The sequence below is a fragment of the Vicugna pacos genome, chromosome 1, assembly GCF_048564905.1.
Source record: "Vicugna pacos chromosome 1, VicPac4, whole genome shotgun sequence".
NCBI lineage: Eukaryota > Metazoa > Chordata > Mammalia > Artiodactyla > Camelidae > Vicugna > Vicugna pacos.
In genome coordinates this window covers 115,189,453-115,216,260 of record NC_132987.1, presented here as the reverse complement: position 1 = coordinate 115,216,260, position 26,808 = coordinate 115,189,453, and the positions used below count along the sequence as shown (strand labels likewise).

At 45.7% G+C, this 26,808-nt stretch overlaps 2 protein-coding genes and 3 long non-coding RNA genes across 5 annotated transcripts; 4 read left to right on the top strand and 1 right to left on the bottom strand.

Moving 5' to 3' along the window:
- Positions 1–4,063: 4,063 nt before the first annotated feature.
- On the top strand, positions 4,064–5,664 carry LOC140701021 (uncharacterized). Its single transcript, XR_012079791.1, has 3 exons — positions 4,064–4,153; positions 5,253–5,398; positions 5,586–5,664. It is a non-coding gene; the product is annotated as an uncharacterized lncRNA (long non-coding RNA).
- Positions 5,665–8,451: 2,787 nt separating this feature from the next.
- SMIM34 (small integral membrane protein 34) lies at positions 8,452–12,466 on the top strand. Its single transcript, XM_072970886.1, has 3 exons — positions 8,452–8,458; positions 8,556–8,579; positions 11,292–12,466. The coding sequence occupies exons 1-3, from the start codon at positions 8,452–8,454 to the stop codon at positions 11,681–11,683; spliced, it is 423 nt and encodes a 140-aa protein (XP_072826987.1). The 3' UTR covers positions 11,684–12,466.
- A 3,027-nt stretch (positions 12,467–15,493) lies between these two features.
- On the top strand, positions 15,494–16,772 carry LOC140698579 (uncharacterized). The gene is made up of 2 exons (XR_012076388.1): positions 15,494–15,728; positions 16,576–16,772. It is a non-coding gene; the product is annotated as an uncharacterized lncRNA (long non-coding RNA).
- A 1,865-nt stretch (positions 16,773–18,637) lies between these two features.
- On the bottom strand, positions 18,638–21,848 carry LOC140698578 (uncharacterized). The gene is made up of 2 exons (XR_012076387.1): positions 21,764–21,848; positions 18,638–18,909 (listed from the first exon to the last, which is right to left on the bottom strand). It is a non-coding gene; the product is annotated as an uncharacterized lncRNA (long non-coding RNA).
- Positions 21,849–21,946: 98 nt separating this feature from the next.
- Positions 21,947–23,694, top strand: C1H21orf140 (chromosome 1 C21orf140 homolog). Its single transcript, XM_006204991.2, has one exon. It carries the CDS (start codon positions 21,998–22,000, stop codon positions 22,751–22,753), a length of 756 nt encoding a protein of 251 aa, XP_006205053.1. The 5' UTR covers positions 21,947–21,997; the 3' UTR covers positions 22,754–23,694.
- Positions 23,695–26,808: the final 3,114 nt, after the last annotated feature.

Sequence of the window (26,808 nt, the reverse complement as noted above, 5' to 3'; positions counted from 1 at the left end):
ATCACTGATGTACGAGCTTCATTAGAAAAACTGGAATGCTTTCTCCTTTCTGCACGCTCGAGAGCGGTTTTAAAACAGCATCCTTACCAGTGAAGGCTTAGGAGGGTTCACGTGTGAAATCAGCTAAAGCAGGTGCTTCTCTGGGGAAATGACCCACAAGTTTTTCAGCATCTTCTATGGTAACTGTTATTTTCTGATTTTAAAAGTCTCTTTTAGGGTCAGTATTGGTCATTTGTATTTCCCTAGAAAATCATCTATTTAGTCAAAGTTTTCAAATTTATTTGTACAGAACTGAGCAGAGGAACTGAGGAGTTGATTCTTTGATTTCCTCTTTATCTATTGCTGTTTCATTCACAATTCTTATTTTGTATGTTTCTTTTCCTTCTTTTTTCTTTCTTCCTCTCTCTCTCTTCCTTTTCCTCCCTCCCTCCCTCTCTTTCTTTCTTTCTTTCTAAGTAACCAGGTCTTAGATGTATTATTAACATTATTGTTTTCCTGGTTTCTAAATTCTGCTCTTATTCTTTTTAATAACTCCCCTCCCACTTTCTTTAGGGTTATTTTCCATTTTTAACATCTGGAATTAGGTGGTTAAATTAAAATTTTAAAGAAGCCTTATTGAGATATAATTTACATACCATAAAATCTACCCATTGTAAGGGCACAGTTTGATGAGGTAGTAAATTTATACAATTGTGAACCATTACCACAATCCAGTTTCAGAACATGTCCACCAGCTTAAAAAATTCCCTTGTTCCTGTCTGCAGCAATCCCTGCTTCTACCTCTGGACCCAGGTAACACTGACCTGCCTTCTTTCCCTGTAATTTTGCCTTTTCTAGAAATTTCGTACAGATGGAATCATCCAGTATGTGGTCACTTGTGTCTGGTTTCTTTCACTCAAAATAATGCTTTTGAGATTCATGCATGTCTACTGCGGAATAGTGTTCCTTCTGAAAGATACACCACATTTTGGTTTTCCATTCATCTGTGGATGGACATTTGGACTATTTCCAAGTTGAGGCTATTACAAATGGTGCTGATATGAACGTTCGTGTATAAATATTTATGAATATTTAATCTTTGTGTGGACATATATTTTTATTTGTCTTGTGTAGCAATCTAGGTGTGGAATTGCTAAGTCATAGGGTAGGTATATGTTTAATTTTTAAAGAAATGTCTAAGCTGTTTTCCAGAGTAGCTGTATCTTTGAACATTCCCGCCAGCAGCGTATGAGAGTCCCTGTCTCCCCACGTCCTTGCCAACATTCACTATTGTCCACTTTTTAAATTATAGCCATTTTAGTGGATGTACAGTGATATCTCACTGCGACTTTGATTTTCATTTCGTTAATGACTAACGGTGCTGAGCATTTTTTTCGCGTGTTATTTGCCATTTGTGTATCCACTTTAGTGAAGTGTCTATTCAAATCACTTTTGGACTTCCTGTTGAGTTGTTTGTCCTCTTCTTACTAAACTGTGAGGCTTTGCCCTGTGCTCTGAATGTGGTCCTTTATCAGACATGTGACTTGCAAGTAGTTCCTACCAGTCTGGGTGACTTGTCTTTCCGTTTTCTTAATCGTGTCTTTTGAAGATCATAAGTTTTGCATTTTGATGAAATCCAGCTTATCAGGGATTTTTATTCTTTCATAAATTGTGCTTTTACTCTTTGTCTAAGAAATCCTTGCTTAATCGAACATCACAATGATTTTCTTCTATGTGTTTGTCTAGAGGCTTTATAGTTTTAGCTCTTACACTGAGGTTAAGCTAAACAACCCATCATGAGTTAATGTTTGTATGTGGTGTAAGATTAGGGTCTCACTTCATTTTTTTTAACATGAATATCTAATTGTTTCAGTGCCACTTGTTGAAATGAATGGCCTTTCCCCATTTTTTGGTAAATCTATTTTTATTTTTTCTTATTTACTAACGTTAGCTGTATGGCATAGGTTTGGATATGCGCTGTTTTTAATCTGGTTTTAGATATAATTTTACTTTTAGTTTTGATTTTCTTTTTTGATCCAAAAATTTTCTGAGGTTTCATTTCCAAATAGAAAAATTTTTATTTTTCAATTTAAAAAATTAATTTCTATTTTTAATAATTGTTGGTAGAGAATATTTCTACTTCAAAAAATGTTCTGAGGTGTCCTTTACAGCCAAATATATGATCTTTTCTGTGTGTGAAAATTCAATTGTTTTTTTAAAAAAGTGTATTTTGTATGTTCAGGTGATAGAGTTCAATATATATTAAATTAGTTCTGTCTTACGAAATCTATCAATTATGTATCTTTATTTCTGTACCTTTACTTAAAATATTTGTTTATTTTTTCTATTATGGACTGAGAGATACATTTAAATTGCCTGCTTCTATTTTATTGTTATCTTTCATTTTCTGTAAGTTTTGCTTTATGAATTTTGATGCTATGTTATCTGGTGCATATATGCTAATGAGGTTAGATGATCAGAGCAGATTAGTAAGTGCATCCTTTTTTATTTAATGCTTTATGTTTTGAATTCAACATACATGGACATTTTAACATGGAAATTTCTTCTTTCTTTATGTTTATATTTAGTGTGTTTATGCCCATTCTCTTTCTTTTGATGTAATTAAGCGATATAAAGCTTCCAATTATTAACTAGAACATGCCTGGTACATAGCAAGACTAATTTAGTGTTTGCTGAAAATAAAAAATAAAAACAAAGCCCCTTTGTATTTCCTGACTACAAAGTATAATTAGTTATTGTTTGTGTTGGTTTTTTTTCTATCTGCAATAGACAGGTAGGACAAATACATTTAGTCTTGATTTATTATCTGGTTTTAGATCATGCTTTTTGTTTTTAATGCTTTATTTTTCATTTTTCTTATTTGTTCTATTTTCTTTGTTTTGCACTTGGGAAGCCTCTGACAATTTGAAATGTTTATAATCTGCTTCTTCCAGTGTTTTTTTTTTATTAAGGTGAAATTCATGTGGCATTAATCTTTTTAAAGTATACAATTCAGTGACATCTGGTACATTCACAAAATGGTGCAACCATCACCTCTGCCTGGTTTCAAAACATTTTCATCACCCCAAGGGAAACTTCCTACCCATTAAGCATTATTCCCCATTCCTTCTTCTCCTGGCCCCTGGCAGCCACTAGTCTGCTTTCTGTCTTTATGGATTTACCTATTCTGGACCTTTCACATAAATGGAATCATACAATAAGTGACTTATGTTCTGTGCATTCTAAAGCTCTCCTGAGTCCCCGGACTTCTACCCAGCCTTGCTCCCGCTACCCTCTTGCCTGCATTAAGCCCACAGCTGGCTGACTGGTTTCTCTGCCTCTGGGCTTGTTCCTCTTCGATCCATGCCCTATAGTGCAGTCTGTGTGATCTAGGACAGGGGGCTTTTGTCTTTTTCTGAGCATGTGCTACAGACTTGCTCAATTACTAGACCCCAGCCCAGTTCTGACTACCCACAGTAGACGCCTGCCTCAGCCTGGCCAATCAGAGCCATTCTCTGGGATATTCCTGGCTAAAGAGGGAGAAAAGCATCCTCGTTCCCATCTGGTGGTGAAACTACTGGGGTGTGAGTCTGAGTGCCACGTGCCACAAGACAGAGAGAGGCCGAGAGGGAAGGCAGAAATGGACAGTCCTCTCTGGATCTAGCCCTGAGGGCAGCTCTCCCCTGTCCTCTCTTGCTTACTTGAACCTGTGGAGTTTCCCTTTTTGCTAACTCCTATTTGACTTTGGTTCTGCATCCCAGAGCATCCTGATGGGAACCATCATTACAGACAAGACTCATGGGACCTAATAACAGCACGACTTTGTTTTGTGCTCCCACTCCTTTAGTTCTGCTCTGTGGGCGCTACACAGTGTGCCCCAAGAGTCAGGTTGGGAAGATGGTCTTAATTCAGTAATGAAGATGTGCAGTCTTATGCCATAAGCAAAACCCCGAACTCCGTCTCAGGTTGTGGCTCCCCCGTCTCCAGCTGGGGCTGCAGGGGCAGGAGAAGTGCAGGGGGAGAGTGGGCAGCCTTCTGCCTTTCAGCACTGTCCTTCTGCTCCTCAGCTTGTGCCGTGGTGTCTGACCTCCCTGAGGCCAAAGCAAGGGAACGGGAGAGAGCTAATGGAGCAGAGCGGTCCTGTATGTCAGCTATGTGGTGGAACTAGCAACAGGTGAGTGTTTAGAGCTAATGTCCTCTCTTATGGGTACATTTTTGAAGACTTGTTGAGCATCATCTGACAGACTGCACAGTGCTGGTGTTCAACAGCGACCCCATGTGGCAGCAGGAGGAAACAGCAGCAGAGGGTTACTAAGATGCTAGTCCTCTGGGCTTGGCTGAAGAAGCCAGACTGCCCTCCCTCCCTACTCTGGACAAAGTTCCTGGGAGTCCTGGTCAACCTGGGAGGCCTTAAGAGTGAGATAAATATAGGATTTCCTGCTAACTAGGAAGTTGAGGGCTCAAGTAATTAACTGGGAGAAGAAATAAAGCGTGACTGCATTTGCCCCTTGGAGTGGTCCATGTCGTCACAATTAACTGTTCTTTGTTTACAGCTGAGGTTCAGGGCAGTGAAGTAACTTGACCACAGTCCCTCAGTTAGTAAATGATAAAGCCCCAATGAGAACCTGGGTTCTCTAATTCCAAAGGCTCTGAGTTTCCCTCTGCACCTCCCTGGAGACAGAAGTGACATTTAATGTCCCTAAATGCTAGGGGACGACAGTGAAGGTAAAAGGAAAGGCAAGAATGACATATAAGTTAAAGATTTTTTAAAATACGAAAAACATCTTTTAATTGTCTTCTGGGAAGTTGTACCCCCTGCAAAGGCAGAAACGTCCAGAATCTACATCCTTGGCCACAGGTGTCCTGGACATCAGCTTGAATGTCCTTTTGCACTGCAGTGTCAGAACTGGTTAGTGGGGTCTGCCTCCCAAGCCCCCCGAAGATACTTCTTAGGAAGAAGGCCAGGTGCGGATGTGGGCATTTATTTATTGACATTTTAGAAAATGCTGGTTCTGGTCCCCCAGAATGCAAAAACACTTGCTTCTTTTCTTTTTTTTTTCCCCCTGTATTTCAGAAAGTCAAATCCATGTCACTGCCACCTTGGCTCCCAATTTAGACGTTCTCTAAGCTGACTGGCCCTTCAGTGGACAAAAAACCGCCATGGCCCCCTGGGAGAGTTCAAGTTCTAACGTTGAAGGAGCCAGGGCGTAGTGGGGGCCTTGCTCCCGGGACTGTAGCTTACTGCATGAGTGGCTTTGCTTGATCGCCTTTAGGCTGGCATTGGTCTAGACCGAACCAGAAGGCCAGAGGAGACACACACCAGTGGGAAGGAAATTCTTGGCCCACGTGATGGTCCATTTCGCTGTTATGTAAGCACTCGGGAACGACAGAGTTGGCGTCACCCACCCTGCATAAGAAGGTAGGCAGCTGCCCAGCCCCGTGACCATGATCTTGGCCACCCCTCCCCCTCCCCACCGGGCACAGGGCACTTTTCATTAAATGGTGTCATGTGGCTCCAGCCATGACAGAATAGAGAACTCTTTTTAAAAACAGTGTTTATATGTTTCTAGATAAACCTTAAACTTCATTTTCCCATCGCCTTTCAGGGCCTTCCGTGTTAACCAGCAGAGTGGGGTTTGCAAGGACATATAAGATGCATGCAGGCAAGTGCACACACCTCTGTGAAGCGCCCCGCAATGATGAACTCCTGAGACAGGGCATGTCCATCATGCCCCCTCTAGCCATCCTCAGCTGGAGGCTATTCATTACCCTGACTTCTCACAGCATCGTTTAATGTTGGCCAGGAGAGAGGGTTTCAAGGTCATGGCTTTGCCTCAGCAGTGACAGTCTACAGTTCAACCTGGAGGGCAAGCAACAGGGAGAATTCAAGGGACTCTGGGTCCAGCTTGAAGGTGACATTCGGGGCGTGGAAGGGGAACGCCTTTGTGGCCAGACATCCCACCTCTGTCACCTGCGAGCTGTGTGACATCGGGCAAGTCAATCCTCTGAGCGTGAAAGGGTGTTCCCCTCTTTAAGTGGCAACGCTACTCCTGCCTCACAGGGATTCCAAGAGGCAGAAACCAGGAGGAAAGTGCCTGGCCCAGGGCTATTCCCTGACGTCAGTGGCCCCTTTACAATTTGGATGAGATCATGGGACATCTTTCCTTACATCTCCCTCGTTTTCCTGGAGCTTTTCCCTCCCCACATCCCACGCCAACATCCTGCTGAGTCAAATGCTGATGCCTTCTGACTTCACAGATGACACACTCTCTGAAGCCTCCACCTCTTGGGTGCCAGCTACCCGGGCATGTCCTCTCTCTCCCGAGGCAGCTGGCGCTGGCATCCTTCCCGTTCAGACACCCCCACAAGGAGCAGCTCTTCCCGGACGCCACCCCGGGCTGCCTCCCAGGGACCAGAGGGCATCAGACCCTGCTGTCCCTCCACCTTGCAGGTAGGAAACTGCAGCTCTCAGAGGGGAGAGGACTTGCTCAGGGTCACAGAGCCAGGGCACGGCAAGGACTTGAGCCCTGACTCCCAACCCTTATCACTGCATTTGCCCTTTATCATGAAGGATCTCCAAGCTGCCCCTTCTCACCTCTCATGGTCAGTGTTGGGATTTTCTGCCTGTTTGGCAGAGCTGGAGGGGCCATGGTCCAGCCATCCCACAGCAAGAGACAGGCAGAGCCTAAACATGACTTTGACAAGGATTTACATTTAATGAATAGATGTGTTCAACATGGTGAAACTTCTTTACATTCATAAAGAATAAACAGGGAGAACTCTCATTTCCATTCCTGCCCTTCATCTACCCAGTTCTCAGCATCCCCTTCTCCAAGTTGCTCCTGCTCTTACTTTCTTGGGCATCCTCAAAGTGGCTCTTCAATGCCTATACAAGCAAACTCAGATCTGGATGACTTCCCCCTACTGTTTTAGATAGATGGTAACATACTCTCTTCTTTGCAGTTTTCATTCAACAATGCATCTTGGAGATCTTCATACACCGGTACATGAATAGCGTCCTCATTTCTTTTTCATGGCTGCGTAGTATTCCCCCATATACTTATATTACTGAAATACAACTCATATCCCATAAAACTCACCCAAGTTAATAAAGTCTACAATTCAATGGCTTTTAGTATGCTCACAGATATTCACAAATTCACCACAACCATTAAACACTTTTTTGCCCAAAAAAGAAGTCCTGTACCCCTTAGTTATCACCCCCCTAGTCCCCCATTCCAACCCTAGGCAACCACTGAGCTACTTTCTGCCATAAAGATTTGCCTATTCTTGACTTTTCATATAAATGGAATCATAAAACATGTTGTCCTTTGTAACTGGCTTCTTTCACTTAGCATAATGCTTCCAAGGGTCATACATGTTGTAGCATAAATCAGTACTTGGTTCTTTTTTATTGACAAATAATATTCCATTGTATGAAGAGACCACACTTATCTGTTCATCAATCGATGGACATTTGGACAGTTTCCATGTTTTAGCTTTTATGAATCATGTTGCTGTGAACATTCATATACAAGTTTTTTCTGGATGTGTTTCCATTTCTCCTGGGTGTATACCTAGGCGTGGAATTGCTGGATCCTATGGCCTGTTTGTTAATTTACTTATCCAGTCCCTCATTGATGGAAATTTGATCAAATTATATCTTAAAAGCCTGTGAGTCTTACAAGTGAGGCAGGTCAGGGCCAGGTTAGTGAGGATTCAGGCAACAAGGTCTGCATCGTAGAAGCTGCCTGAGTGTTTTGATCTTTCTTCCCTGTGATCCCTTTTCTCCTAGACTCTTGTTCCCCACTTTCCAATTAAATCTACTTCGATTCCAATGTGGTCTGTGACTCAGACGTGTGGGAAAGAGGAGTCGTCGCCCACCGATCCCTGAGGGGACCTGGGCCCTCCACCATGTCCTCCTGCACAAGCTCCCTCCAGACCATTTCCTCATCTGGGAGGCAGTCCAAAAGGAAGCTGGTGACTCTTGATCATGGAGTTTCCTGGCTATCACAGCGGGTCTCAGCCACACCTGCGACAGGTGCAGGACAGGGAATTTCAGGAGCCACCCAGGCACTAAGCCAGCCTCAGAGAGCTTCCCGCCGCCTCAGCCCCAGATGGGACCTGCGAGAGCTGGTGACTCCTTGGTACCAGCATGTTTTCAAACAACACTTTCGCCTTAGATCTTCTCACCAAGCCAAAGCCAGGACGTGATTTTTGTTCTGAGCCGACAGAAGACGGATCGACTTTGATCCCCTGATTAATTCAATGACAGAAGATTAGTCCAGTTTCTCTCTGCTAAGTTTCTACTTGGTACTGACCTAAGATTCTTTGGCTATCACGTTACTCTCTGCTTTTGAACCTCAGTGCAGCCTGACTTCAGTAGGACGGTGATCAATCGGCAAAAAACCTTCTTTCTTCGTGGCAGCCACTTAAACTGGCCTCCCTAGGAGTCAAGGAAAAGACCATCTGATGGAATGTGAGTATTCTGCTCCGACGCAAGGGCGAGCTGTTCTAGAATTTCTCATACATTTCACATTATTAAATCATAAGTGTAAAATGACACAGATGAAAAGGTTTGTCTCTTCTATATAGAGAAGGTACCATCTAACTGACTCATATATTTAATAAGACAGTGAAGAACAATGTACTGAAATAGTTAAAATAGTGTGTTTATTTCATGTGGAAAATGGATTGGTTTTCAAATAATTTAATGCTCTGTAGTTCTTAGTTGGGTATATTTTATATGTATTTGAACATATCACATCATTCTATAACAATTGACAGAAAGGTCTATGCATTTATACATGTGTCCCAAGTTTAAACAAGTTCTTTTGCCCTAACTAAGGTTTATGATGTCTGTGTTAGGTTGATTTTTTTTAAATAATTATGAGAATGTTTTCTTCCCTATTTAAGTTCTCAAACCATTCCACCAACAGTGGTATAAAATTCCTGGTCATTGTACTATTTCTTATGAGTGACCAATTTTATATCCTGCAATCTGTCAGTTTGGGCTTCGTGACATGTGATTTGTGCAGTTATTTTAAAATAGTTTCTCCCTTTATCTCAAAGTAATAAGATTATTCATTCATTCAGCAATTAACTATAATGAAAAATACTGGTCTCTCTGAGCCTTGCATTAGCAATATAAACTAGCAACAAGCAAACATCAAGTAGAAAGCACTTATGGAGCACCTTTCGTCTACCTGGCAGGCTATGGGATTTATCCTATGACATGTCTGAATACACCTGGTTCACATTGAGCAAGAAATGGGGATCTGAACCCATAAAACTCAGCTGGAAAATGTCTCACGGGATTAGGTACTATTTCTCTGACTTTTATCATTTCATTTTCACTGGCTCCCCTAGTAGAGAAAACAGTTTTGAAATAAACAGCAGTTAAGATCTTAATCTTCTGGTCTTGGAAGGTCACTCGGTGTCTTTACCCAGAGGCACTTCACCAGGGAGGCCAGAATAGTGCCCACTTGTACTCTCCCATTTTTAAAATTAATTTTGTTGTGAAAATACACATGGTACAAAATGTACAAAAGGGCATCAGGGGGAAGTACACCTCCTTCCCCCAATTCCTTCCCCCCGGGCAACCACAGGTACCAATTTCTTGTGTATTCTCCCAGAGATATGTTACACATGTATAAGCTTCAAATAAATAACATAAGCCCCTTTATGTGTAGGATTGCATCATCTATATCACTGTACACATTTTTATTTGTTAATATTTAGTACCAAGAAAACTCATTGTTACTTTTTATGGCTGTATAGTACTCCACTGCATGGAGATTCTAAAATATATTAAACCATCCCCTAATTGATGCTACTCAGGTTGTTCTTCAGCATACAAGCAATGCTACAATGACTAAACTTAAACGTGCACTGTTTTGGACATGTTCCAGCATATTTTTAGGATAAATTCCTACAGGTAGAATTGTTGGGTTCAGGGTAAATGTGTAATGTCAATAGATCTTCTCAATGTGTCTTCCATATTGGTTGTACAAATTTACACTCTCACCAGCAATTAAACAAAGGCCTGATAGCCCTGCCTATTGAATAGAGTCTCTTCCAGTAGTCCCATATTCAGTGTATTCTGAAGCATCATGAGTTTGCAAACCTGATAGATAACAAAATGTTATCTTGCTATAGTTTTAATTTGCATTTCTTTTACTATGAGTGACATTGAAAAGCTTTCTTTACGCTCGAGGTCCATTTCTTTTTCCCACCGAATTGTCCATATCTTTGCACGTTTTTCTACTGGGGTTTTGGACAACTTCTGATAGAACTGAAGGCGATTAACAAGTTTAGTGACATAAGTTGCAGCGCTCCTCCAGTTTGTCATTTGTCTTTTGGTTTTATAACATGCAGTCACTTTAAACTTTTCTATGTAGTTGAAGTTACATTTCCTTTCTTTCTTCTTTTTTTCCATCTCAGAATTTTTGTGTAGGCTTAGCAAGGGATACCCCACTCCAGGATGATAAAGGAAAAAAGTCTACCATGTTTTTCTTCTACTGCTTTAAATTGTTTCTTTTTTTAATGTGAAAATCTTTGATTTACCTGGACTTTTCTTGGACATGAGGTAAGAGCTATGCATCCAGTGCTATCTTGTTCTAATGCTGCTTATTGAAGAATCTATCCTTTCCTTCCTGATCCTAAATGCCCCTTTATTATCTACTAAATTCCAATTCCAGTTCTACTGATGTCGTTACTCTGTTCTGTTGGTCTATCTATGTATCATACCACACTGTTTTAGCTATGGTACTTTTATAGGGAGACTTTTTAGGGAGAAGAGACCCCTCATGCCATTTGCAAAGCCCAGTAAGCCCCAGCTGGGCTGTGGGCGAATAAGGCACTCATTCATTCAAAAAAAAAAAAAGAAAAGAAAACTTATTTTTCTGGCTGGCTAGTTATAAATTTCTAGCGAAGCTGATTTCCACTCATCAGTCTTCCTTTCAGATTTTTCCTAATTCGTCTTGTTAGTTGCTTTTTCAGTAATGCAGTTTGTCTATTTCACAAAGAAATCCTACTGATACTTGTATTGCAATTACATTAGTTGTACGGGTTATTTTAGGGACAACTGACATCTTTATGATGTTGTGTCTCCTATTCCAGAACTTGGTGTTTTGAACTCTTTTGATTTTTAAAAATATATTGACATATATGTTGTTAGGCACCTGCCTATTGAATAGAGTCTCTTCCAGTAGTCCCATTTCCCCTGCTGATGTAAGGACACTGTCATTGGCTTAGCCAGGCAGCCTTCAGCCCAGAATGCTGGGTCTCATGTGGACCTCTCTGTTTCTCAGGGGATCGGGGAGCCCCCAACCAGACCCAGGCCAATGCTGTCCTGGGGAACCTGCTGAGGGACCCCACAGAGGGAGGGAACAGCACCAACTCCACCAGGGCCCTGAAGCTTCTAGATGGGACCAGCGCTGCCTGGTACATCCTCACCATCATCGGCATCTACGGAGTGATTTTCCTCTTCCGGTTGGCCAGCAACATCCTCAGAAAGAACGATAAGTCCTTGGAAGATGTTTATTACTCAAATCTGACCTCGGAACTCAAAAAGAAAGGGTTCCAGAACAAGTGCCCTTCACTGACCGTTAGCAACAAAGCTGTCCTGCAGCTCAACCAGGCCAGACTGGAACCCACGCGTGGAAACATCAGGCCTCATACCAATAGTCAGGGGGTCCCTTGAAAGTTGAGGCAAGCAGACTGGAGACAAAAGATTCAAGCTTCCTGCTGGGGAGAGTAGCTGTGAGTTCACCTGGAACCTTGAGGGAAGAGTCGAGCCCCTGAGTGGGGCTGGAAGAGCATCGCTGAGCAGTGGGTCCCTCTGGTGAATGGAGGTGTGACCAAAAGCCAGCGTCTCATTTCCTTCTCAGGCTTCTGGGTGCTTTGAGAAGAAAGAGCAGGAGTAGTGGCTTCCAGCCATATTATCATTCACTGGAAAATCTGAAGCTCCAGGAAAGGGTGTGGGACAGCCGGCATCCTCAGAGGAATCCGGGAGACTCCTGGGGTGTACGTAAAGGTGGCCTCTTGTCATGGGAAGAAGGCTGAATTTGGAGTCAAATGCCTTGGGTGAAAATACAACTTCTAGAGGGTCACATGAACTCTGAGGGGCCAGCGGCTCACTTGGAACATGTGAGGGCTGGATATATGGCCCCAGAACGCTATTCATTCTAAAGACTCTGATGAGAATATAGAAGCAAAGTTACCAATATCAACACCTTCATTTTCAAACGTTCTTCATTTTCATTGAGAGGGTAGAGTCCATTGGAAAAAAAGTGTAAGTTTTGGAGTTGGAAGAACCAAATTCTAGTCTGAATTTGACTACTGGCCATTCTTGGTGGCCTTGCACACACAACTTCACCTCTCCAGACCTTGGTTTCCTTACAGATACAAGGAGGCTCATGATGTCAGTGTTCTGCCAGTCTAACAAAGTAGGTAAGAGCTAGTGAGCTCATGCACGTGAATGTATTTTGAGAAGTAAAATAAATATGTAAATATAAGGCTTGTTGTGGTGCTGGTGATGATGGTGGTGTTGATGGTGGTGGTGGTGAAGCTCTTGTGGACCAGGGGATGACTGGTCTACTGGTAATTAGTCTGTAAGCAATGGCTGTGTTACCTTATTCTACAGGAGAACCCCTCTGCGTAACAGTTGATGACCTGTGCTCTGAATCAAATCCATGAGACTCAAGTTGCACACATAGATGAAACAGTCACTTTTAGTTTCTGTTACCTTAGACATCATATGATTCATTCAAATGTTTTTACAAATATTTATTACTTATATTACTTACATACTTGTCATTGCTTCAAAAAGAGTAAGATCTTGCCTAGGTGATTGGTTAATCTAGAGATATTGTGATTAGTCCAATTTCCACAAGTGGCTTTCAGTAGGCAAAGAGAAAAATTATATTTTATACCAACTTCTGTGAAGTTTCTCTAGTTTGGATTTTGTCGATGTCCCCTGCACTACAAATAATTTTCCCCCATCTGGGCCACAACCAGCCCTTTTTTTTTTTTTCATATTTTCCGCATCATCATCTCACGGGTTCTCCAGCAAAAGTGTTGGTTTGTTTACATCGTTAGGGGTGGGCTCCATTCCTGTGTTTGAGATGCCTACAGGGCAGGATAAAACAGTAGACACAAAGATGGACAAAAATGTAATCCGGAGCGAGTAAGAATACAGAATGCACTGAAATGGGAGCCAAAGGTCAGAACTGAAGTGAATTTGAAGGCAGACTCCTCCCCTGCCTTCACTCAGCGCCCCCTAAGTTGCATGTGGGACTCCATCTGGCTCTGAGACAGCTGAAACTGCTCCCAGCCCAAGGGCTGAAATGAAAGACCTAGGTTAATCCGGTCAGTGAGTTCCTCTACAGCTTCACTGACTGGGTCCCGGCTGGACCCATGACGTCAGTAAGCCCAGCCCTCCGAATGGCGGGCAGGACTTCAGCGGGGATGCTGGGACGCAGAAGCCCTCTCTCGCGCTGGAGGGTGTTCGAAGGAGATCTGAGTGTGAAATTGCTGGAGCCCTTTTGTCACCATCAGAAAAGCCAATCTGAGGGCTAAAGCTAACACAGAGAGGAGAACGGAGGAAAGCACAGTGGCTAGAGTCCTGATCAAAGTGTGCCCAAGGCCTTAATTTCCCAATGGACTGTTTTAGTCCATGAGCCAATCAATTTCCTTTATTAAGTCCATGCAGGTAAGCTTTCTGTCCCCCTCAGTCAAAAGTGTCCTCAGTGATACCACTGGAGAAGTAATTTCCTGAAGGACCGGGGCCTTGAAGTAGAATTTGATAAAAGTGATGTGATATGGTGAGGTGGGACCATTTCTTTCACCAAGATTTTTATATTTCAGGATTTTGTGTTTATAGGGAAAACACAGATTCAGTATTACTTCTTGTGTCAGCTCAATGGCCACTTGTAAGATTTCTCATTATTTGATCTCTTGAATTGCATTCAGTGACATTTTATTCCACTTAATCCCCAACCGCTGAATCTTATCATGGAATCCCCTAGGAGGGCCTGTCATGTTAGCCATGAGGTCACGACTGGCTCCAAATGTGTTTCCTAAGGAGCAAAAGCCACAGTCCTCCCGTTGACACCCAGACACAGCACATTACATGGGATCCAAGGACATTTTCCCCGGCACCTCACTGTTGCCTGAGCCAACTTCACCCACATCCTGGGGAGCTGGTCTGAGAGGTTCCCCGGGAGATGTGTTTTTGGACGGGAACTAGGTCTCCACAGGCTCCATTTTAAGCAAGACTGGTGGGAAACAGCTTCAAGTATTATGGACATTTTGTTCAAAACCCCTTAGATTTAAAATGTTCAGGCTCAGAGCAAGTAATCGCTGTCTTGGCAAAGCCTGCGTAGCTGGACTAGTAGGGAAGGTGCCGGCAACACAGCGTAAGTGTTCAGTTCAGCGGGTGGGGAAGACGTTCGCATGTTTCACCAACCCTGGTGGAGACAGGAACGGAGCAAACTGATTCCCAACATTCTAGACACTTTTTCCTTCTTTGTCCCGTAGTAAGTTTCCCTCCAGTTTAGCAAAGGTCAGATGAAGGCCTTCCTCTGAAATGGAAATTATTTAAAGTGTACAAGGGAACTGTTTAGCCGTCTCCAGGAATGGCTTCCTCTGGGATTTGTGATTGTGGCACCCGGGTTTGTAACAAATCAAATCAAGTTCCCCAGAGCTTTCCTGGGTGATTGGAACGCATCTATTCTAAATAAAAGTCTAATCAGCTCAGCTGCATTATGATTTGTCTGATGTGATAGAATGATCACAAGATTTTTAAAAAGGACTTTAAAAAAGAATTTAGAGGCTAAGCATTTGTTAGTATGTACCCAGCTCTTCCTAGAGTGGCAGGTGGCTCTGATTCTCAGAACTGATGCTGATTGTTTGTCTAGATTTTCACCAGAGCAGATGAACGTCAACTCACCCTTCAATCAAAAAGTTCTTCTTTTGGCAAAATTGAAACCAACTGTAGCTAACTCACAAGAAAAGAAGGAAAGGAAAGAAAGGAAGAAAAAGAAAGGAAGGAAGGAAGGAAGGAAGGAAGGAAGGAAGGAAGGAAGGAAGGAAGGAAGGAAGGAAGGAAGGAAGGAAAGGATCTGTGGGATCTGTGGGAAGGCAAGTGAGGTGGCTCACAGAATCACAAGGACAGCAGCTTATCCCGGGCTCAGGAGGGACAGAAGCCCTCACTCAGGGGCCCCAGCTGGAAAGCCTTCTCTCTAGGGTCCTCCCAGAAGATGGCTTAGCTCCCATGTGTTCTCTTTGTGCCTCTGCTCAAGTCAAATGTCAGAGGACAGCACAGCCCTGGATGGGATAGAGCAGGTGTCCCCCCACCCCCAACCCCGGACCAGTCACAGAGGGTGGGCCCAGGGAGTGGTGAGCTCTGATTGGCTGAGGTTGGATCATGTGCTCCCTCATGTGACCTGAGGGCACTAAGTCTGTGAAGACAATGCCCTTAAAAGGAACCATTGCTCAGACATCACCCTCTGTGAAGCTTTTTTGACCTCAAAGGCAGACCTGCTTTCTCCTCTTAGGGCTACTGTAGCACTTGGTAAACACTTGGATGGATCAAAGAGAAAATTTTATTTAACAGAATTTCTCCAAGGATGGGAACTGCATTTGTTACCAAGTATTTCGTACAGGAAGCCAGACCCCCAAGGGCTCCAGAGTGTGGTGGAACTATTCTACAGGAGTTCAGGAGAAGAATTTGCTTCTCAAGAGAGGTAGCAGGGAGGAAAAGACGGAGGAGGGACTTAGGGATGTGGGAGGGTGGCGGACCACACTGAGGAATGTCTTTGCAATGACCTGCCCACCACCGCTCCCACCAGCCCTGGTCTACAATGTTATAAAACTCACGAAACAAACGCTTGAAGGAGAGGTCTGCGAGACAGCAAAGGCACTCAGTGATGTGTCTAGGCTGAGGCAGGTAGAGTTGAAGCAGCAGGCAGACACGGGATGCTGGGGACGGAAGAGCGCTGGGCTAGTTTCAGTTTAGTTTTAGTTTAGTTTCAGCTAAACTATCAAGAAGCAGCAAAAGTCATGGGAAAGCTGGTACCAGATTTAACCAAATCCCCGTACACTGGGGGTGGGGAAGAGGGAGGGTGCAGTGAGTGCTTGCAGGAGGCACCTGAAAACTCGATCCATCTGTCAGAGCACTTATCATATAATGCTTACCATGCAACACCACAAATACTAGCCTGCAGTCTCTGTCCCCCACTGACCCATGAGAATATGATTTTAAGAATAAGGACAAGATCTTATTAGTTTCGACACCACTCTTTGCAAAACACACAGGAAATATTTTCTGAATGAGTGAATGATGTGTACATAGTGTGTCGATTTATTCACAAAGGATGCTATTCTATTTGGGGCAGTAGGTACCAACAATTTTGTCTAGGCACTTCCTTCTAGTGGAAATGTCCTGTCCCCAGACAAGATATAATGATCATGGATTTTGCACAGAGATGGGTTGCCCTTAAGGTACACTTCCAACAAGCAGAGAGAGCTGGCTTATTATTGGTTATAATCTCTATGTTTACACAGTACCTTTCTCTTTCTATCTCGTTTCAGTCCTTATAACAGCCATGGGAGGTGGGTAAGCTCAGACATCCTCTCCTCCAGAAAGCCTGCTCCTCGTGCCTAATATCCTACAGATGTGCTAAAAACAAAACAAAACAAAACAAAAACCCAGTCATACTCATTTAAAAATAGCAACTACAATAAAAGGACTTGGTGTGTCCTAGGCACCAAGTGTTCTGCATGTATTATCCACTTGCCTGTTACCCATTCTCTGCATCCCCAGGTCCTGTGCTAACACCCACAAACGAAGCTGGAAACCAACCACGCACTCATTTAAACAGAGGAAGTTCCGTATAAAGAATTATTAAATGATGACAGGGAAGAAACTATAAAGATGCAAAGAGAATTTTAAAGCATATCCTAGAGCTGAGGGAGGGCACCCAGGAAAGGGCAGCCTTGGAAGGGGGCCCCTCTCCAAGGCTGGGGTGCAGACCGCTTCGGAGAAGATGTGGTTATAGCCACTGGGTGATGGAGAAGTTCACAGGCTGGCCTGGGCCACAGTCTTTGGACAGCAGTTAACAAGTTTGCTGGCACAGGAGAGACAGGGCTGGAGGGAGGGTGCAGAGAGAAAATCCTGCTTACTGGAGAGGTGGCACACAGTCTGGTGTGTACCGCACCCACCATGGGAAGGCTGCAGAAAACAGCTGTCCAGGACAGAGGCCAGCAGGGGCTAGAGGACGGCTAGGAGGCAGGCTGGGGCACCAGTAGTGTGCTATGGGCTGAAAGTTTGTCTCCCCACCCCCACCCCAAATTCATATGTTTTAGCCCTCTTCCCCAGTGTGATGGTATTAGGAAGTGGGGCCTTTGGAAAGTGATCGGGTTTCGATGAGGTCATGCGGGTGGAGCCCCACATTGGGATTAGCGTCCTTATAGGAAGAAAGACAGGCTCTGTGCTCATTGTAAGAGAGAGATTCGGGAGAATGTGTTAGAAGAGGACTGAAAAATTGATCAATAAAACTCAAGTCAGAGCAGAAAAAGAAATTTATGTGTCCTCTACCTTCAGCATTAGGGACACAACTCAACACACTGGAAATTTTAACGACGTGAAACCAACCAGCAGGATTATGTTAATGAGCCTCCAGCAGAAGTCGTATGTGTCAAATTGAACCACATCACTTCCAGGACAGGGACTTCTGCGTGGCTTTCACGTGGGCACACATCCTGAAGTTCCGCAGGGGTATTATTGCTGTAATTATTATTTGCCAGAGAGACACTAAGCTGTCTGTGCCCCAAGTCATGCTCCTCCTATCTTGTTTGAAACCCTGATTTCCCTGTGCCTTCTGCCCCTAGGCTGCCCCTAAGGCCCAGACAAGCCCTTTCACACTGGTGCCTCTTTGTTAGCAGGAGGTGCAGAGGGGAGCCTCTCCAGGCCGGGCCCTTGATCCCACACCCACTGCCTTGCAAACTCACTTAGCAGGGAGTTACATTGGGAAGTTTAATCAGCAGAAAACAAGTGGGGGTCCCAGCTGGAGCCCAGGCTGTGTCCCCTGCTGGGGTCGGATGTATCTGAACAAGCGTCAGGGAGGCTTTTTGCAAGAAGGGGAGAGGGTATGCTCCTCCTGGGGAAAAGAGAGAAGCAGTGAAGTAAGTTTGGACCCCTCTCAGGTCCTGAGTGCCCAGACGTCCTAGGAAGAATCCTGAGATTTGGGGGGGGGGGCTGCTTACGTCACAAGCACACCCTGAACCACGTAATGGGCTGGGGTGGCGGGGGGGTGGTTGTGCTGATTGGCTTAGTTCTGGAGCTGGACCTGACAGGGCTTCCTCCCAAAGAACCTGAGCTTCCTGGGAGACAGGTGATCACCAAGGGAACTCAGGGCCCTGTTGGGAAGGGGGCGGGGAAATGGAAGCGAGGGAGGCAACCACGTGTCCACTAACAGTGGGACAGGAAGGGAAGAAAACTAAGAGTTAACGAACACTACCGATGCTGGCTGCTTTGATGTATGGTCAGAGGAGATCCCCTTATAAAAATGCCGCAAGGCGGGTGCTATAATTGAGGCCCAGAGAGTCTGAGACACCTGTATGTTGTCAAACAGCAGGGCAAGAGGCTCAAAGCTAGGTCCATGTGATGGTTCTATGAATTCTTTGTCCAAAATACACCTTTATTTTCATTCACAGTGAGGAGTGGGAAGGCTGCCGGCTCCCGCTAGGTTCATTTCTCTCTCATGCCACGTGCGCACAGCGGGTGGGCTGGGGTCCGCTCTGTGTCGCCCTGTCCTCGCTCTGAGACCCAGAGTTCCCGAGCAGCGGCTCTCTGAAACATCTCTGCTCTCCGTGCTGAAGGGAAGTGCTCCAGGAAGTCCCACCTGGACGATTAAATGTTTCAGCCTGGAAGAGACATGCGTCACACCCAACTGCCACTCACTGGCTAGATTAGCCCATGGTCCTCCCAACCACAAGGGGGCAGGGAAGCCCAGGGCCAAAAATCTGGGCAGAGGACCAGTGGCTACCACAGAGTCCAACACGATCTGGGGATTCTCAAACCATGTGCTATGGACTGAATCTTTGTGTCCCCCACAAAACTCCTATGAGAAAGGCTAACCTCTGATGCCTGGTGTTAGCAGGTGGGGCATTTGTGGGGGTGATGACATTATGAGGGTGGGGCCCCCATGATGGGATTGGTGCCCTTTGAGAGAAGACATGGGCGCTTGCCTCCTCCAGTCTCTGCCCAGCCCACGTGAGGACACACCGGGTAGACGGCTGTCTGAAAACCAGGGCTGAGCCCTCACCAGACGCTGGATCTGCCCACACATGATCTTGGACTCTCCACCCCCAGAGCCGTGAGAGCTGAGCACGTGCTGTTTAAGCTGGGTCTGTGGTAACTTGTTACAGCAGCCCAGCGGGACTGAGACGCCTTGTTGCCTGGATTCCTCAAGTCTCCACAGGAGCAGGGAGAAGCCAGCCCCGTCCCCTACTTTCTACCCCTTTTCATTTCTATAGAACTCAAACCTTTCTCCATTAAAAACTCTACCTATGTGTACATGAGGGAAAAAAAATTGTTCTGTTCCTTTCAAAACTAACTCTGAGGTCCCTGCCAGCTCTGCACCCCCAGGGACCCCCCAGGCCCTGAGGAGGCCTTGTTCTCAGACAGGGGGTTTCAACTTGGCCTCACTTTAGAATCACATGAAAGATTGCAAATATTGTGGTGATGTCTAGGCCTCAGCCAAGACCATTTCAAAGCTCGGAGACCAGAAAGAAACAAAGCTCCTCCCAGGGTTCCTGGATGCACCCGGCTTGAGGATCGCTGTTCCAGGCAGGGTGTGGGAGCAGCTTCAGGCCCTGTGTGCTGGCCCGTGTCTCGCAGGGGAAGGCTGGAGGGGAAGCCCGATGCGAGACTGACCTCAGCCTCATGCCTAATGCGCCTAACGTTTCCTGCACAACCACGTTTGTGGACTAGGACTCAAACTCACACACGTGCACACACATCTGTTTATACACGGGACAACTCCTTTCGTTCATGGGATTTTTTTCTTTGGACTGGGTGCGTTGGCGGTGGGTGAAACCACTCTCCAAGTGTTCCCTTTCTTTGTGGCACCAGCATGATTTGCGCCAGGTACACAGACAGAACCAGAGCAACACTTACACACTGAGCTAAGGCCTCTGCCACTGTCTGAACAAACCTGATCCCCTAGTCATGCAAAATTAATTTCAGTGAATTGACATGTTACACTGTTCTACCTTAGGATATCCGTTCCCCGGGCAGCAGAGAAGAAAGAAGTACAGAAGCGTTTTCTAGAAAAGCAGATAGTAGTTACTCTCAGGGCCAAGGGAGAAGGTTGTGACTGGGGAGGGGTGTGTGGGGTGGGGGGCGCTTTAGGAATAGCAAGCTTCTAGCTCCTGTCCTGGGAGGCAGTTACAGTGTTGCCTCTAAGTCCTCATGGAGACATATCCATACTGCCCCCTGGTGGTTCTTCAGCCACCCTGCAAAATCTCCAAAGTAGGAGGTGATCCAAAGTGAAGCTTTGTTCTTCCTCCTAGGCCCTCAGTATCTCCCAGAGGAACCCATAGCTAAGGAGGGTGTAGCATCAGAGGAAGCAGCAGAGGGAAGGGTTCTCCGAGTTTCTCCGGCCGTCCATGGTTCAATGCTTTGATTGAGTCCGGGCTCTGAGAACGGCGCTTGGAGAACACATGCTTCGTGTTAACGTCACTATACTGGGTTAGTCGTACTGCCTGGCGTTGCTGCAACTGGAATCCCCTTGGGGATTCCCTTTGTGGGAAGAAAATCCTCATCCATTCAATAGTCAAGTAAGGGACATAATAAATCATTTTGTCCACCTCTTCATTTGAGGGAATCCATCATACTCACTTAAGAAACATCTTTAGCTCTAAGGAGACAAGAAAATACAAACAAAGGAAGTTGAAGAGGTTGCCAGAGTTTGAAGCAAACTAGCATTTCGCCTTGAATATATAAAATTAAAGTCCTTTGCAGATGGGGTATTAAATTAGTTCAAGAATTGGCAGCTCCAGTGAAAGATGGGTGTGCAGGCCAGCTTTCCTTTGCTTTTGGCCATACCCTCTTCGTGCCACCTGGAAAAAGCACTCTTGATTATGAAAGTGGGCAGACAGCGGGCACGAAGTCCGTGCACTCACAGACAGAAACCACACGCATGCCCAGGTCTGTCCGGACGTGTCAGGACTGTCCCCTTGGCGCCTGGCACAGTGCCTGGCACACAGCAGGTGCTCAAAATGGATGAATAAATACAAATGTTACTCTCCGTCTTCATGAACCAAGTGGAAACGAGTCAGGAACTCGGCTCATCACTGTTAAAAGGTTGCCGTCAGGGGCTGAATTGTGTCTCCCCCAAATCACAGGTCGAAGCCCTAACCCCTAGTACCTCCGAATGTGACTGTCTTTGGAGATAGGGTCTTTAAAGAGGTGATTAAGTTAAAACAAGGGCGTGTGACGGGGCCCTAAGCCCATAGGACCGGTGTACTTATAAGAAGAGGACTTTAGGACAGAGACACGTGGGCACACAGAGGAAAGGCCAAGTAGGGGCATGGCGGGAAGGCAGCATCTGCAAGCCAAGCAGAAAGGTCTCGTGAGAAACTAGAACTGCTGACACCTTGATCTTAGACGTCTAGCCTCCAGAACTGTGAAAAAAAGAAATGTCTGCTGTTTGTGGAATTTTGTTATGGCGGCCTTAGCAAACTAATATAATTGCCAATCTCTCTCCAGACTTACTGCAGATGCGATGTCAAAGCAATGTTTTGTATGGCCTGTAGTTCCCAATACCACGTCATAGAAGCCAGAAGAGAATTGTTCTGAATATGCGTTCCATGACGCTTTGAAATCCAAAGCGTATCTATGGGACTGGCCCTGCGGTAAGAAAGCCCTTTATGAGGTCATCATCCCATTCCTGCTAGATCTCTGCAGAGGATAGACACCCAAGCTTTCAAAAACACTTGAAGAGCCACCATGCCTCACTTTGCAAACCCTCTTTTAAGAAACATCATTATCAGAAGTCTATTTGACAGCATCAAGAGGAAGCAATGTCTCCAATATTTGAAAACCCTGAGAACACTGCAATATGATGGCTTTACAACCATATATCTTGGGGAAACCGATCTCCCTGAAAGTCTTGTAACTGGGGAAGATTTCAGCGACGGCTATTTCATGCCAACTCCGACGTGGTGTATTGTGCACGCCGGTGGTGGTCAAGGATGGGTGCCTTGGAAATATCGGATGTTCCTAAGGGATGAGTTATGCGTCAGACAGGAAGACAGCCTCTTCTTTGAGTTCTGTGATGTGGTGAAAAAGACCTATGGGAAGTGTGTCATTGTGGTCAAAGAGCGGAGGCAGCAGGCTGAGCTGAGGCCAGCGGAAGACAAAGAGTCGGAGGCCCAAGCCCACATCCCATCAGTCATCAACTTAACGAGCATCGTATGTTGCCCTGAGGTGGCCAAGTCCTATGGCCATAAACTACTCTCTCTGCCTTCCCCTTACAATTATCTGAACCCTTTAGACTCTGCCTGGTCTTCTCTGAAATGGTTTATCATCAATAACAGAAAGGAGTTTTGTTTGCAGTCCATTGACAATGTCTATTCTTACCAGTATATACTCTTCAGTGATTTAATTAGCAAAGGGATTGAAAGGATAAACCCAAGCAAATGGAAAACACTGACTAACAAAGTGCGAAGATGGGAGAACTACTATCTTGGTAAATTTTCCTAAGGGTGATTCCACCAACAGGCAGTAGGACTGTGATACAGGCACGATCTTTACCAACTCTCTTGGCTCTGGACCACTGCAGCCAAACACACTCCAACAACGATTTCACGGGGATGCTGAAGACTGAGGTTCCTGAGAGCATTGGCCAAGAGCTTTAGGTTTGCTGGAGGTTTCATTAAAGTTGTTGGCAAATTAAGGATCTGGACTCCCATCTTGTTGAGGCCATTCTGAGGGCTATTGTGTCAGTGGGAGGATTAGAGTTAACCCAGCTCAAAGGAGGCTGGCAGGCAGCAGACGTGAACAGAGCCAAAGACTGCGTGGTCAAAATTTAGGTCTGAGAGAAAAAGAGAATCAAGTGTGTGGTCACAAAGAGTGGAAATTGTGTAGTGTGCCAACCGGTTTCAGTCCACCAGAACAGTCCACAGGGAGCCATCTACCCAGCAGCAGATGTGGTCCAGATGGTGGCTGAACAGGATGTTCCCTTCCTGTTTCCTGAAAGCAAGGAGGCAGAGGCTGAGCAGGAGACAGCCAAAAAGGTGAAACCCCATCCAGAGCCTCCAAGGCAAGGGGGTGGTCCCCATAAGGAACCTGGAAAGCTCTGGCAGTGTTTGGCTCAAGTGGGACTTGGCAGGTGAGCAGATGACAAACTGAGGCGAGGGGGTCTACAGACCCACTTATCCAACCTGTCTCCCACCCCAACTTCAAGAATCCCAACAGGAGGCCATCAGACTATCACGCAGCTGCTTCTCAGGGCTGAGCTGCCCGCGGCTGGTGCAGCAGCACGCTAACCAAGTCTGGGGGTGCTGATGGCGGTTGCAAGGGTCTGTGGTGGTATTTTTCACTTCTACAGAGAAAGGCCTGCCTCCTATTAAACGTAGCACAAAATTCACTCTTGTTTATGTATGTTCAGGCAGTAAGTTTACAATAAAAGTATTACTGTATTATTCTGGGGTGTGTCAAAAAAAAATCTGAAAATTGCTACCCAATTCCTAACAGACTGGCCTCTGTATCAGATTGTGAGGTCAGGTTCCTGCCGGCCCAGCACGGAAACATCAGATTCTTTGCTTGTCTTCCTGCCAGACTTCCCTCCTGAAACTCCCTGGATTATTTAGAAATGCTTTGTCAGAAAATGGATGTTCAGTGCTTTTCAGTGGACTTCTGCAGCATTTCTGTTACCATGCATTTTATCTGGGGATAAATTGCACCTACCACCGCCAGCCCCTTGGAACCAGACAGCCTCAGCTGTACCTCCCACTTTACAGCAAATGGTGCACTGAGTTTCTGGTGGCTGCTGTAACAAATTACCACACGCTTGGTGGATTAAACCAACAGAAACTTATTCTCTCTGGGTTCTGGAGGCCTGAAATCTGAAATTAGTTCCACTGAATCAAAATTAAGGTGTCAGCAGGGCCACGCTCCCTCCAGAGGCTCTGATGAGAATCCATTCCTGGTCTCTTCTGGCTTCTGGCGTCTGCCGGCATTCCTTGGCTTGTGGCCACATCACTCCAATCTCTGCTTCTGTGGCCACATTACTTTCTCCTCTTCTGTGTCAAATCTCCCTCTGTCTCCCTCGGAAGAGACACTTGTGATGGCATTTAGGGCCCATCCAGATAGTCCAGAATCATCTCACCATCTCAAAATCCTTAACTTCATCACATATGCAAAGATTCTTTGTCCATACAGGGCAACAGTCACAGGTTCCAGTCCTTAGGACCTGGATGCCTCTGGGGACCACCATTCAGTTGAGCACAGGTGCCAAAGGAGGTTTTCTTCTGCCAGCTGAAACGCTGCATCTCCGGCCGGCAGTCACCCTGGTGGGATTGCTCTCGCTGCACGCTCCTTTAGTGTGGTTGTTTGTATTACTTGTGTCATGTATGTTTTAGAATGTAAGTTCCTTGAGAGGAAGGACTAGTACTCAGACCTCCTTGGCGACTTCAGGGCGCTGGCACTGTGCAGGCCTACATGCAGGTGGCCTGGTTTGGGGACGTGAGTGTGTTTTGCTCTGTGTCACATTTCTCTCACGCCTGCCCAGAGTTCTGTAGTGACCAGCACTAGCAGCCATGCCTACTTACCTCACTGAATCCTCACAGTGTCCCGATGTAGGAACTACCACTGTCTCCAGTTCTCAGATGGGTAAACTGAGGCATGGAGCGATTCCTAACTTGCTCCAGTGCAGACGATCTGAGGTTCACATCCAGAGTTCACGGTGAGAGCCATTGTGCACACAGCCTTTCCGCGACTGAGCAGCTTGGTTCAGCCTCACAACGACCCCCTCAGGTACCTTCTGTCACTTTCCTATTTTACAGAGGAGGAAACTGGGGTGTTGAGAAGTCGCTCAGGCCAGTCAGATGCTGAAGCCTGTGTGCCCAGCCACCACGCTTGACTTGGTTATTGAAGCCCAGATTTTTCTTTTTCACTCCTACAGTTCACACGGCATAAGGCTCGCCTCTGACATCAGACTGACCTCAGCCAGCAAAGCAGCTGCCCCCAACCAAACACCACAACAAAATGTATTTCAGCACAAGGTCAGGCTAGAGGCCGATACCTTTTAAAGACACATCATTTTGCAGTGAGAAAAAAAAATAGGAGGCTTTTAGGCTATTAGATGAACTAGAGAGACCAATAGGAGCTATTTTTGTTTGAAACCAAAATGATCTAATAAAACAAGATTAGGGTTCTATTCCTTCGAGGCCTCATTCAATCATCAGGAAAGCAAGTAGGAGAAAGCGAACAGCGGTGTAACCAGAGATCAAGGGCCATCGTTAATGTGCAATTTAGTTACATAATATTGTTCTCATAATTAAGAAATGCTGCTTTATACCAAGCTTGGAAACTTCCAGCAGAAAATGGAAAATGCACTGGGATTTGGGAATTGGAGGGGCCTAGTTGGAATTTCAAGTTTCCAGCTGGTTAACGAGGAGACTTCGGACACGTGACTTTACTTCCCTGAGGCTCAGTGAGCTCAGTAAACCAGAGCTGAGGGCTTTGCACGCTTACCACGTGCCACGCCACTGCATCGTGTCCAGCCTGTCCACGGAGACCTACTGTCACTGACCTCACTTCCTTTTCACTCTTGGAGGAAAATTCTTGCTGCTTTTTTATCGCTGGTTATAATAAGAGGAGATACACTCAAGATACTTTGATCAAAGGAAACTTTGTTCTCTGGCATTTCTTTTAAGACCAGCTATGATCAGCTAGGCCATTACGAGTAATTAGAGGTTTCTTCTGGTGAGGTGGGCAGGGAGGATGCTGAGTGCAGCCTGCAACCTTTCTGGGGGCAGTGTCGTATGGGATAAAGTGAGCGACAAGGCACAGCAGCCCTGCGTGTGTGGACACGTCCTCTGGAGAGACTGATGTCGGTGGTGCTGACTCTTCTGAGAGGCTGGCTGAGGGACTATTCCATCCTCTCTGGTCCTCGCCAGCACCAACAACCACAGCCCCACTCCCTTCCCATGGGCCAGGGTGCCCCCCCCAGCGAGGCGGGTGTTAGAAAAGGTGCTGCCCTGGACTGAGCCCAGAGGTAAACAGACAAATAGAGCTGGATGCTCACTGGCTCTGGCCTTGACCGCTCAAGGAAGGTCCAGGATCAGTTGGGTTGATGGAACCGCACCTGGCCAATCAGGAAGTTAAACATAATAGAAGGTGCTCCACCCCTAACAAGAACTAGAAGGGCCCAGGTGGCAGTGCAGGGCTAACATGATGCCTCTGTGATCATACAGAACTCAAGGTCTCATCTTTTTATTCCACAGTCCTACACGTGGTTCTGGCCTCAGTCACCTCACTGTCCACGACATCTGCTGAACAAGCCTTTGCACTAGCATCCCAGGCCGCCAAGGAGACGGGGAGGAAGACGGGCCCGCCCCTTCCAAGGGGCCTTCCAGGAAGCGTCACATAACACTTCCACTTAAATCTCACTGGTCAGACTTAGTCACAAGGGAAGCTGGGAAATGTAGTCTTTTATTTTGGATGGCAACGTGGCCAGCTGAAAGTCCCTGCTCCCTTCCCTTTGGTGTTACTCATCCACTCACCAAACATCCGAGCACCTTCTATGTGCCTGT

Bases quoted from the DNA above. Each gene is read 5' to 3' on its own strand.
- SMIM34 (XM_072970886.1), top strand. The intron at 8,580-11,291 runs GTACCATCTAAC...TCTGTTTCTCAG, and splicing joins GTCTCTTCTATATAGAGAAG to GGGATCGGGGAGCCCCCAAC.
- C1H21orf140 (XM_006204991.2), top strand. From the start codon at position 21,998: ATGCCTCACTTTGCAAACCCTCTTTTAAGAAACATCATTATCAGAAGT.